Source organism: Protopterus annectens, chromosome 13.part0 (assembly GCF_019279795.1).
Source record: "Protopterus annectens isolate FY-2018-M chromosome 13.part0, PAN1.0, whole genome shotgun sequence".
In the NCBI taxonomy this organism is placed as follows: Eukaryota; Metazoa; Chordata; order Ceratodontiformes; family Protopteridae; genus Protopterus; species Protopterus annectens.
Window position 1 is genome coordinate 1,034,079,898 of NC_056747.1, and position 12,039 is coordinate 1,034,091,936.

The following is a 12,039-nucleotide window of genomic DNA, read 5'->3' on the forward strand; positions in this document are numbered from 1 at the left end:
AGTGAGCTAGTGGTGATGTGTAGGGCTGTTAGGTGTAAGTGCATCTTAAGGTGAAGTATTTTATTTAGGTACTTTGATATTTTAGAGTGTAGAGTGCAATGGGTGTAATAGAGTTGGAGGATGACATATGAATAAAAAAGGGTTATGAATTTGGAGGAGGGGGATGGTGATGTCTTGATAGAAGCGATGTTAAGTGAAGAGTAGGATGGTTTATAATATCTTTAGTTATTTGATCTAATTAGTTAAGACTTGTTGTGATTGGCTGATGTTATGTGGGTGGGGTTTGCAAAGTACAACTCTATTTGAATTGGGGATGGGCGGGGGGGTAGGGTACGGGACTTGAAGTGAGCCAGGCAGAGCCAAGTTGGAGATAAGTAAAGTAATAAAATACAAACAAGAATATCAGTTAACTTATTCCCAGAGCTTTACTTCCACAAGAGAGAACATTTAGCCTGTTGTTGAATAAAATGCTGGAGGCAGAGTTAAGAGCATGAAAGGGAAAAGATACAGTTTGGAAGAATAAGGGCATTAGCAACTTAATATATTATGGATACGTGCATTAGAAGATAGAAGAGTTGCTTTGAACTGCATATGGGCTGATACTAGTTGAGCGATATATTACTATGGAAGCAAAAACGGGAAAGAAGAAAAAAGACTAGAAAATTACTCTAGGGACAACTCTTGTTATGGAGCAGCTAATAACACAGGTGGGGTGGGGGGACACCAAAAATGCTCAGCTGCCGACTTGAGGCAGTGTGCTTTCCGGGAAACAATTAAGTAATAAGCAACCTACAAAGTTTTTTTGTATTTGGTGATGTCAGTAGCATAAAGGATGGTTCCCTAGCAAAGGATTTGCCAGATAACAGCAATGTGTTGGGGTATTCTGCTTTTGGGAGTGAAGTGAAGAGTTGTATGACAAGTGTTCCTCAGCATCTGGAATTCTTGTTGTCCACTACCCAGTCAATAATACTGGTCAATCACTACCACATTAGGAGGTTCTCACAGAGTTTGTTGGCCAATATGGTCTTCCTAAAAATATGTATGGCCATCAAGAACAATTTGTGGGTGATAGTCTAGTCCCAAAATTTGATAGCTTCCTTGTAAAATGAAAGACTGGGCTCTCCTTGTCTGCTGATGTACCAGATTATGGCCATGTTGTCCATGTGGACCCCAAAGGAGGCACTGCAGGGTGTAATCACTGAATGTTTGCAAGGATAGAAGCACTGTGTGTAGTTCCAATACAGTACAGTGTGGTGTAGCTGACATTCCCAAGGAGTACTAAGAATTTTGGGCTGTCCTATCCTGGCTTGCCTACCACCACATTAATGAAGGTGCATCCACAGTGACCACCTACAGCACAAAAAGGGATGTGAAAAGATTTTCTTCAGGTCAGCTTGGGGGGGGGGGTGGAGTCATGATGCAAGGCACTGGCTGCAGGATTGTGCTAAGGCAATGCACTACATCATATGCTGCTCGTGTTGATGCCACTGGAAGAAATGAATGAAAGAGTTCACCTGAGATGAAGGTGACTGAGCAGTGTGAGCACTGGAAAAACCGCAAACTTTGCAAAAAAAGTTTTGCAATTGAATTGAAACTGCTACAATGAGGAATTGCAGAAATGAGAGCCAGACAGCAAAATGGCACCATGGGTGGGACTGAACAGAAATAGTCAAGTGCTGAGTAATCTTAATACTTGTGGCATACATTTTTGCCAAACCATCAAGTCATTACTTTCACTCTAAACAAAATGGCAAGCCACCTTGAGGCCCTTCTGAAGTGTTTTTAAGAAGAAAAATATTATGAACATGTGGACTACAAAGTGATGCAGGAACTTCAGTACTCTACAAACAGCATAATATAGTGAAGAACATATTCTGAACTCTGGGTGCAGAAAGACAATGAGAAAGCAGCTGCTAGAAAAGTAGAGCAGGGGGTGGATATTTAACTTGCAAAGCAATAAAAAATGTTTTACAAGGTTTAACAGCAAAATGTAGCACAATATTTTACCATGATAGGGACATACTCAACAAATTAAAATTTCCTTGCTTTCTCCAAGAAACAAAAAGAACAGGAAAGAAATTTCCTATTTTTTTTGTTTTTCTCATCTTTGCCCATGCTGCCTGTCGATCATCAGCCCTCCCAACCGATCATCTCATTCATTCCCTCCATCACTAGAAGACGAGGGTTAGCCAGGAGGTGCAATCACTTAGATAGCCATCAGGCCTGGGGAATTCTTTCTTTATAAATCACTCTCATCCCCAATGTGCATGTCCTAATCTGTCCCACAGTTTGGCATGCAACAGGCACACTCAGTGAGGGCTTTGTCATCTGACACTGCAACAGATGTAAATACAGCTAACCAGCCCCTCTCAGGGCCGGCACTCTCATGTGATTTGGTAATCTCCACTAGTACTGCTCCATAGAAACAAAAGGCCTAGACATATACCACTCCTCTAAATACAGGGGCAAGTCAGAAAGACATCACTTCTTCATTCCTCTTATACTGGCTCCAACAACTATCTTAGCAGCTATATTTATTTGATTTGCCTGGGTCATAGTCAGGATACCATCATTCTGTGCCATCAAAACTGGTTAAGATTATGAAAGTATATTTTTTAAGCAAGGATGCCTTCTTAGCTTTGGACTAACATTCTGCAGTTTTCTTACATGCATTTTGGATTCCAGAAAGTAATTCTATTTCACAAAGTTAACAAAAATTAAACAGTTTCTGATTAAGTAGCAGTAAACATCAACTTGTATTTCATACTTTTTTGGCTGCACCGCATGTGACAAAAAACACAAACCCAGAATGATATTGCCCAGTTACCTTCAGGAAAGTGAAAGCAGTCCACTTCAGCTCCTCAGTTCCTTCTGGAGACTCAATCAGACCAACAAAACAGGCCTTCCAGATCTCAAGTACAAATAGCGGAGAAGGGATTCTCTGTGGAGGAAGAGGCAAATCCAAAAATTAAGAAAAGAGTACATAACCAAAGAAAAGATCCTTCACATAAGATGAAACAAAGGGTGGAAGTAGCAACACTGCAACACACTAAGGATTACAGGATAGTTAGCAACTACTATAAAACACCCACCACAAATGCATTTCAGTAGTTACCCCCTCTCTCTCCAAAGCAAAAGGCAACTATACAGAGTATGATATAGTTACAGTTTTCTCTTCTTCCGATAACAAAGTTAGACTGCATATAAAATTAAGGAAGCACTAAGGAAACTTCTATACTAGGTGATAGTATTTATATTTGGACAAACATCAGTCTTTCCTAGACAATGATCCCCGCTTCATTTGTTTCCTGTATACCTGAACACCTCACATTATTCTGTAGGAAGTCTCTCCTTTCCAGGGAAGGGGGACTTTGTTCATACCCCATCCTTCAGTGGATTCAGTAAGAAAGAAGACTCAAATGCCATCTACAAAAACTAAAATGTATTAGTGTGTCCCAATATGTCTCCTGACATACTGGTTCTTCTAATGACTCACTCTTACATGACACTGCATGCAGGCAAGCTGTCTTAAGTCTGTAGTGTAAGCAGTAATACTGCTTGTTCACATACTAGGCTTTGTACATCTAAAGCTAGCCAAACCCTCCTAAAGGGAAAACTTTTATAATGGGTAAACACCACATCTACCTCTTCCTGATGAAGGAAAGTCAGTAGCAAACTATTTGATGGGGATACATGGGTCTAATCCAAGTAACCAGCTCTGTAGTAGGAGGTAGACAATGGGGAGGGGGGTCATAAAACCCCACTACAGCAGTAAGAGCCTGTTTCACTAAGGGTCTGACCAGAGAGCACTTACACCTTAAAGTGGTCATTTAGACTGCTGTATCTGCAGCTTCTTCATGAAGAAAGACTGCCTCTGCCATGCTACTCCCTTTGCAGCAACATGCTTAAGCCTACAACCTTACCCATACAACTGGCACAGTCAACTGTGCAAGGTCTACATGAAAACACACACAGCAGTTACAGTTTATAGGGTCTCAATGACATCCCGTGTTGTGTTCTTACCTAAATAAACATGCATACGTAACTACACTATCCACCCCTTGAATGAGAGCTATTGCAATAGTCTGTAAACCTCTTATTTAAGCTCTGCAGTTATCTATAAATCAAATCAAGTGGAAGGTCAGGCTACTTGTCTCCCCTCAGTTGCCACCCTCATAGCATTAGGTATCTTAAAGCAGTATATACACTTCCTAAAACATGCAGCCGATGCCATTACATCAGTTTTTCTTGCCCCAGATGTCAGGTGCCCCCCAAATGGGGAGCAAAATATATATATATAATTAAAAACACAAAAATTATACCTCCAAACAAAAGCAAATACACCAAAAAGGCTTTTAAGCATAGTAAAAGAAAGTAGAGGTATAGTAAGAGAAAAACAGGGGGCTGAAGGGAGGGTAACCAGGATTGCAACAGTGAATACACTCAAACATCTACATTTATGGTAAGTGTACACAACTGCACTATGTTCTTCGTGTTTCACTGTTGCAGTCATTACATTTGGGTAAATTTCCAAAGCTATGGCTGGGAGGATGGATTTATACAGCATTAGGACCAGCTATAAGGCCCTGCAGAACAGCAGTGGCAAAGCCAGCTCTGGATTTAGAGAAGAAAGGTAAATGGTAATATTTGGTGAACGTATGAACTGAGCTCCAGGTAGCAGCTTCTAGAATGTCTCTGGTAGGAACACCTCTGAGAAAGGCTGTAGAAGTAGATGCAGCCCTGGTGGAATGAGATCTGATCCCCTGTGGGATAGTTTTACCATGGTGCATATAGCAGAAACTAATACAATGGCTTATCCATTTGGAAATAGTCTGCTTTGAAATAGCCTTTCCCTCTGCCCCTGCAGCAAATACCACCAGTAGTTGTTCAGATTTTCTTAGAGATGTTGTCCTGTTTAAGTAAAATCTCAGTTGTCTGTGTACATCCAATGAATGCAGAATCTACTCCCCCTTGTTCTGTGGATTGGGAAAGAAAGTTGGCAAATGAATGATCTGATTAAGAGCCACACTGGATACCACCTTAGGCATGAAAGATGGATTGGTCCTGAGAGACACCCTGTCCGCATGAAAAATAATGAAAGGCTTCACTGCCATAAGAGCCTGTAATTCAGAAATCCTTCTAGCTGAAGTGACTGCAAAAAGGAAAGCTGTTTTCCAGGAGAGAAATTTTAAGTCTGCAGTAGCAGCTGGCTCGAAAGGAGGGAGAGTGAGTTTTTCCAATACAAAATTGAGATCCCAGGCAGGGGTTGGAGCTCTCCTGGGTGGTCTTAAGTTTTTGGCCCCTCTGAGATACTGCATTAGCAGAGGATGAGAGAAGAGGGGAAGTTCTGTGTTGTAATGAGCTGAAATGGCTGAGGCATGGATTTTTATGGAAGAAAAGAACAGGCCCTTGTGAAGCATCTCAGTTAAGTATTGTAAAATCGGATGAATATTGGGCACTGCTGTGCTTATTCCTTGTGATTGGTTCCAGGCACAGAATCTTTTCCATTTGTCAGCATAAGATTTTCTAGTACTAGGCCTTCTCGCCGCCAATATGACATCCATCACAGGTTTGCTGCGGGATGCTAAGGGTGAATTTAGGTGATTAGCCATGCTGCAAGATTCAAACTTTGAAGCTGAGTGTGCAGAATTTGGTTGTTCTGCTGAGACAGTAAGTAAGGTGTCTGAGGCAGGTGCTACGGTGGAAGGTGTGACATATTGCACAGGAGTGGATACCAGTGTTAGCGAGGTCAGTCTGCAGCAATCAGAATAATTTTTGGTTTGTCCTGTTTGACTTTTAGTAGAACTTTGGAGAGCAGAGGCAGAGGGAGAAAAACCGATAGGTTTTTCCAGCTGAATGAAAAAGCATCCACTTTCCAGGCTTTTTTGTGATGAATTCTTGTGCAGAATTTGTCCAACTGATAGTCTGATAGTTCTGGGGTGAGGCAAAAAGAGCTACGTCTGGACTCCTCCATTTGCGTGTCAACATGTTGAAAATCCGTGGTTCCAGTTTCCATTCGTATGGGTCCATCAGATTTCTGCTGAATTCGTCTGCCAGAGTATTCAGCTTTCCTGGCAGGAATTGAGCCTGTAGTTGTATTTGGTAGGTCAAGGCCGTGTTCCACAATGCCATGGCTAGTCTGCAAAGGGGGTAGGAGTGTATACCCCCCTGCTTGTTTATGTACCACATAACTGTGGTGTTGTCTGTCTATCATTAATTGTCCTGGATGAAGGTAGTCCTTGAAGGCTGTCAGTGCATTCTGTACAGCTAGCATCTCTTTCTGATTGATATGAAGGTGCATTTGATTTGGGCTCCATTTGCCCTGAATGCACTTCCCTGCCAGATGAGCACCCCAAGCATAGACTGATGCGTCTGTAGTTAGGGTTTGGGTGGCAGGGGGTGGAGTGAATGGCAGTCCCTTGTTTTGGCGGCAGGCCTCTGCCCACCATAGGAACTCTAGTTGCAGGCAAGCTATGATAGGAATCATTGTTTCCAGGCTATGACAATGCTGACTCCATAAACTTTTTAGGTACCACTGAAATTTCCTCATATGCAGTCTTGCATATGGAATTAGAAGAATGCAAGAGGCCATGAACCCCAAGGCTTGCAGAATTTGTCTTGCCGATAGCAGGGTTTTTGTGGCCACCTGTTTGAAGTAAGTTACCAAATGAATTTGCTTTTCTGACGTAAGGTAAGCCATCTGGGCAGTTGTATTCAAGCTTGCACCCAGGAATGTAATTTTTTGAGAGGGTACCAGTTGTGATTTCTTTTCGTTTATGATGTACCCTAGACAAGTTAGAACCCTTTCTACAAACGCCAGATGGTTTAGAAGAATGTCCTTGTTTTCTGCCTGAATTAGACAATCGTCCAGGTATGGATATATTTGAATATTTCTTTGCCTGCAAAATGCAATTACTGGAGTCAGGCACTTTGTGAAGACCCTGGGCTCAGTAGATAAGCCAGAGAGCAGTGCAGAGAACTGGTAATGAAAGTAGCCTGCTTTGAAGCGGAGGTATCTTCTGCAAGATTCCCTGACTGGGATATGCAGGTAAGCCTCTTTTAAGTCTAGAGTTACTAACCAGGCATCTTTGCCTAGCATAGGAAGTAACTGTTGAAGAGTCAGCATCTTGAATTTTGGAATGTCCAGTAATGTGTTTGGACTAGATAAGTCCAGAATTGGACACCATGATTTGTCTTTTATGGGTACCAGGAAAAGTCTTGAATAGAAACCTTATCCCTTTTCCTCTTCTGGTACTGGTTGAAAAGCCCTCATGTTCATGAGGGACAATACTTGTTTCTGGGCCTCTGCCCACTGATTTGGAGGCAGGTCGGGCCATCCGTTGGGGAATGGCAACGTGTGAAAATGAAATCTGTATCCCTGGGATACTATATTTAAAACCCATTTGTCCTGGGTTATAAGTTGCCAGTTTCTTGCATGAAGTGCCAGTTTTCTCCCCAAAGGGGCGGCTAAAAGGTAAGTGCTTGGTGAGTGTAGAGGGAAGTCATTGAGACTTTTTACCATAGGGAGGTGCCTTGTTGGTTCCAGATTTGGAGGAGGAGGCACCCCACTGTTTTGTTCTAAGAGTCCCTTGTGACTGAAACCTGGGGCCTTTGGAATGTCTGTATTTGACTTGAGTGGCTCTCGAAGGAACTGGAAAGGACCAGTTCTTAGTAGGCCAGTGCCTACTAATTCTTGGAGGTTGCACTTGTAAGAAATCTTTCACAGTTTACATAGATTTAGCTTTATCTTCCATCTTTTTTAAAACTTCTTCAGCCTTATTACCAAAGAGACGGTCCTGTTGTAAAGGAGTATCCAACAATTTTGCTTTAACAAGATCAGGCAGAGTTTGCTCTTTGAGCCAAGCATGCCTTCTTAGCACAGACCCAGTTACAGCAGCCCTGCAAGAGGCCTCCAAAGAATCAAAACCACATTGCAAAGTATGTTTTCCAACTTGTTCAGCTGAATGCAATAAATCCTGTAAGTCTTTATTTTCCACACAGTCAGAAATTAACATCATTTTCTATTTAAGTAGTCCCATGATATGCTGTTGATATTTAAGCATATGAAATTGACAGTTTAAAACCCTGATTGTCAAGGTTGCAGAAGTGTAAACCTTCTTACCCCATCTATCCAGTGCCCTGGAATCTCTATCAGAAGGGGTAGGATTTTTAGCAGTAGAGGCCTTAATGCCCTTGTGACCCTGAGAAATGGTTTCAGGATCTGCAATAGGATTTTTGAAAAGGAATCTGTGGGAGTCAGGAACCCTGTAGTATCTGTCTGGCTTACAAGGAGCTGGAGGTAAAGAATCAGGAGCCATACTAGATTCTGAAAAAAACATCAACAACGTCTAAAACAGGAGGAATAGCCAAAGGTCTATGCTGAGGAAAAAGAAGAAAATCCCCACGTCTATTTTTAGATTCAGAGAAATCCTGACTTTCCCAGTGGAAATGTTCCCTTAAGGTATGCAAAGTTTCCCCAAAAGAAAAATCCTCAGGGGGGGGAAGCAGAAGGAATGGAATCTTCTGCATCAGAGTCCTCATAAGTAGGTAAAGACAAATCCTGTTCATTAGAAGAGTCAGAAGAAATAGAATCCTGTTCAGAAGATTCATAATCAATGTCTTGCCTAGACCTCTTAGGAAGAGGGGGTTGGCTACCCCGATCAGAGTAATTAAATCTTCAGCCATTTTGATAATTTGTTTTTTAGGCATAGGGGCCTGCACATGTGGCCCAGGCGTCGTTTTTTTAGACACAGACTTAGATTTTGGCCTTAGTTTTGAAGATGGCATCAGTCTAATATACAAATCTGTAGGCCTAAAAACACCCTCAGAAGACGGTGCCTGCACAGCGGCTCTGGACCCATCTAAGGTAGAGACATCCACGGGTTCCATATTTGAAGCATCTCGTGGCATACCGGACTCCGAATGGGTCTCAGTAGAGGCCTGCGAATCAGATGTTATGGGTATCAGGGGACTGCAAAAGCACCACACTGAGTACCGGCGAACTGGCAACTGGCTTAGGAGAAGCGTTGTTGTCAGTTATGGACCTCAACAGCCTGTCTCTGTCTTTTTCTTTGTGTTTTTTTAGGTATTCCAGTAGTCGGATTGCTAACCGACGACATTCCTAGATAATTAAATAGTGAGCCAAAATATTTAGAGACAAAAATATACCGAAGTTTAATAGTGCGCTGATCAAATTTAGCACAAAACTGACAGCAAGGTACATTGTGGTCAGGGCCTAGGCAAGGAATACAGTACAAATGAAAATCCTTATGAGGTATTTGCTTCCCACAAGTTATGCAATTATTAACTTTTACTGACATCGGTAAGGAGCAAGAAAAAGTTTCCCCAACGGGGTACTTAGCTTTCAGTTGAAGACTTTGGTTCTGAAACTCGAAAACGAAAATTTCAGGAGTCGGCCGACCAGCACTTGCGAACTGCTTCTGCTTTGGGCACCGCGTGACAAGAAAGACTGATGTAATGGCGTCAGCTGCATGTTTTATATCCCTGACGGCCTGACATCAAGGAAGAAGGGACAGAAACCGAAGCAGGATCCAAGACTTTGTTAATCAGGCCGACTGAGGGCAACCTGCCAGCAGATTACCCCAAATGTAATGAGTGCAACAGTGAAACATGCAGAACATCGAACTCTTACTAAACAGAAGCAATTCTATTTTGAAAGCTGAAAATATTTAAGAGATATGGAGTGCTCATCCTCGCAAAAAAACTGGGAGCATCACACTAACACACCACATGATAAGCACCCAACCTTGGCATATAATATATGTCAAATGCTGAAGGTGTAAAGAAATCCTCAACTTAACCTTCTAGACCCATAAGGATCAAGTCTCAGCAAAAATTAAAATCAGACACCGCATCACATAATATCTCACCATTATGAAAGAGTCAAAGTGACACTGTGTCTTATTTTCAGTACACCAGACCACTCCACAAATAAAAATGTTTTAGTGATCAGTGACATCATAAGGAGAGAGACAGATTCTCCCTCACTAGACTGGACAAATAAAGGATGACGAGCGAGGCATCTTTTAGGGGCAGTGGTCCAAGACATCTCAAGGGCCCTTATTACCCTTGCTCCAGACAAACAACTGTAATAAGGTAGTTCACGAGGGGGTGAATAGCTTGAAGTAACACCCCCCCCCCCCGAGGGAGAGGCAAAGAGACTTCTGAGCTCTCTATGTATGTCACAAATGCAGACAAGATCTGAGAATAATTGGAATCCTCCATTACCTATGAATGATGCCTAGGTACAGAGAAAAGTTGACTAGCTTCAACAACTAGCTAAATAATTGCTGTAATTCTATGAGGATCTGGTATGTGTCTGTATGGAATAAAATGCTTGACAGTACTACTTGGTCTGCAAAGTACAGTCTACACCTCTCACTGAAAGGCTTCTGCATAGTGGCTAAAACTCTTGCTGCACCCACAGTACTGTTTTAGGCAAAGTTCTGTTAATGAGCATTCTAATGTACCAACCTGTATCAATATCAAAGGACGATCAAATAAGGCTGGCTCTGCTGAATGCCAGAAGTCTAAACAAGCTGCCTAACCTTGAGGCACTCCTGAATCTGGAAGGCATCTATAGACGCTTAATAGCTGAAATATGGTTTAAATGTCCAGAAAACTTTCCCTCCATGGTATGTCTTGAACAGGCATTCCCATTCAGATCCAAATACAATGGGAAATTTAAAAGCAAACCACCCTGGTGGTCCACCAATGTTGATAATATTCCACAGAAAAGGAGTTTGTTTTTGCTGACCCAGTCTGACTATCTTGGTAAAAAAAATGTATGCAAGTAAATAAATACTTAAAAAAATCATAAGAGTATACAACATATCCAGAGATGCCCAAGTCAGGAACATTAGGAATTTGATTAAGACTTTAAAAAGACGATTATATCTGTTTAGGCAGTCCATGAACTCAGGTTGGTATCGAAGGTCAAGGACTGTTACAAATCCATCTTTAGTCAAGATAGAAAAATTTCCAATAGAATAGCAAATACATTAGTGCAAATTTAATTTCTGAAAAGAATTAGCTAAAGCCCAATCCCCCTACCTTCTCAACCCCTTCGCTCATTACTAAAGAACATATTTTGAAAGTGCTATCCAAGCTTAAGAACACTTACTCTGTGGGACCAGATAACACACTGGGCTGTGTGTTAAATAGTTCTAAACATACTGTCTCATTTGACAGATATACTATAACTCCCCCACCAATAAAAACTGACAACTCCCACATTAAAATGAAACAAGAAGTTATGTACTCACCATAACGTTCGATGTATGTAGTCCATCTTGCCTCACATTCTTACCCATAGTTTGGAGCCGAACCTCGGTTCCGACTCGGCCATACTCTAGCTCAAAGTCTTTCAATTGGCTGGGCTAAGAAGGTATCCCATGCTGCACTGCTCCCTTTTCCCAGATCTAGTTTGCTGTGAGCTCAATCACTCACTTCTCCACACATAACAACACATAGAAAAGGATGAGCATACCAACCATAAAGGAATTTTGAAACCATACCTAACCCCTAGGTCCTCCAGGATGGGGGAAGGGGGGGGGTAAGTAAGAATGTGAGGCGAGCTGTACTACATACATAGAACGTTATGGTGAGTACATAACTTCTTGATGTTATGTAGTCCAATCTCGCCTAGATTCTTACCCGTGGGACAGCATCCCCAGCACCTGAATCCTGGGAGGCTCAGTGGAAAATACTCCTGAGCACTGTGGAACCAAAGGAAGACCTGCCTCTGGACACCAAATCTAACTTGTAGTGAGTAACAAAGGTGCGAGGAGATGCCCATGTAGCCGCAGCACAAATATCATCTTTAGACAACCTGGCCTGAAAGGCTGCCGATGTAGACACAGATCGGGTAGAATGAGCCTTCACTCGAAATGGTAAATCCCTGCCACCTGAAGCATAAATGAAGGAAATATAACTGGAGACCCATCTAGACAAGGTGACTTTGGAAACAGGAGACCCAATCCTGTTTTCTGAAAATGAGACAAACAACTGACCCGATTT

The 12,039-nt window shown here is 42.0% G+C and overlaps 1 protein-coding gene across 1 annotated transcript in view; it reads right to left on the reverse strand.

Annotated features, from left to right (window-relative positions):
• The window catches only part of MED24 (mediator complex subunit 24), a 1,193,465-nt gene that overhangs the window by 953,978 nt on the left and 227,448 nt on the right, over positions 1–12,039 (reverse strand). The window contains exon 9 of the mRNA XM_044055033.1: positions 2,828–2,941. Within this exon, the coding sequence (XP_043910968.1) occupies positions 2,828–2,941 (114 nt within the window). The remainder of the gene's footprint in view (positions 1–2,827; positions 2,942–12,039) is intronic.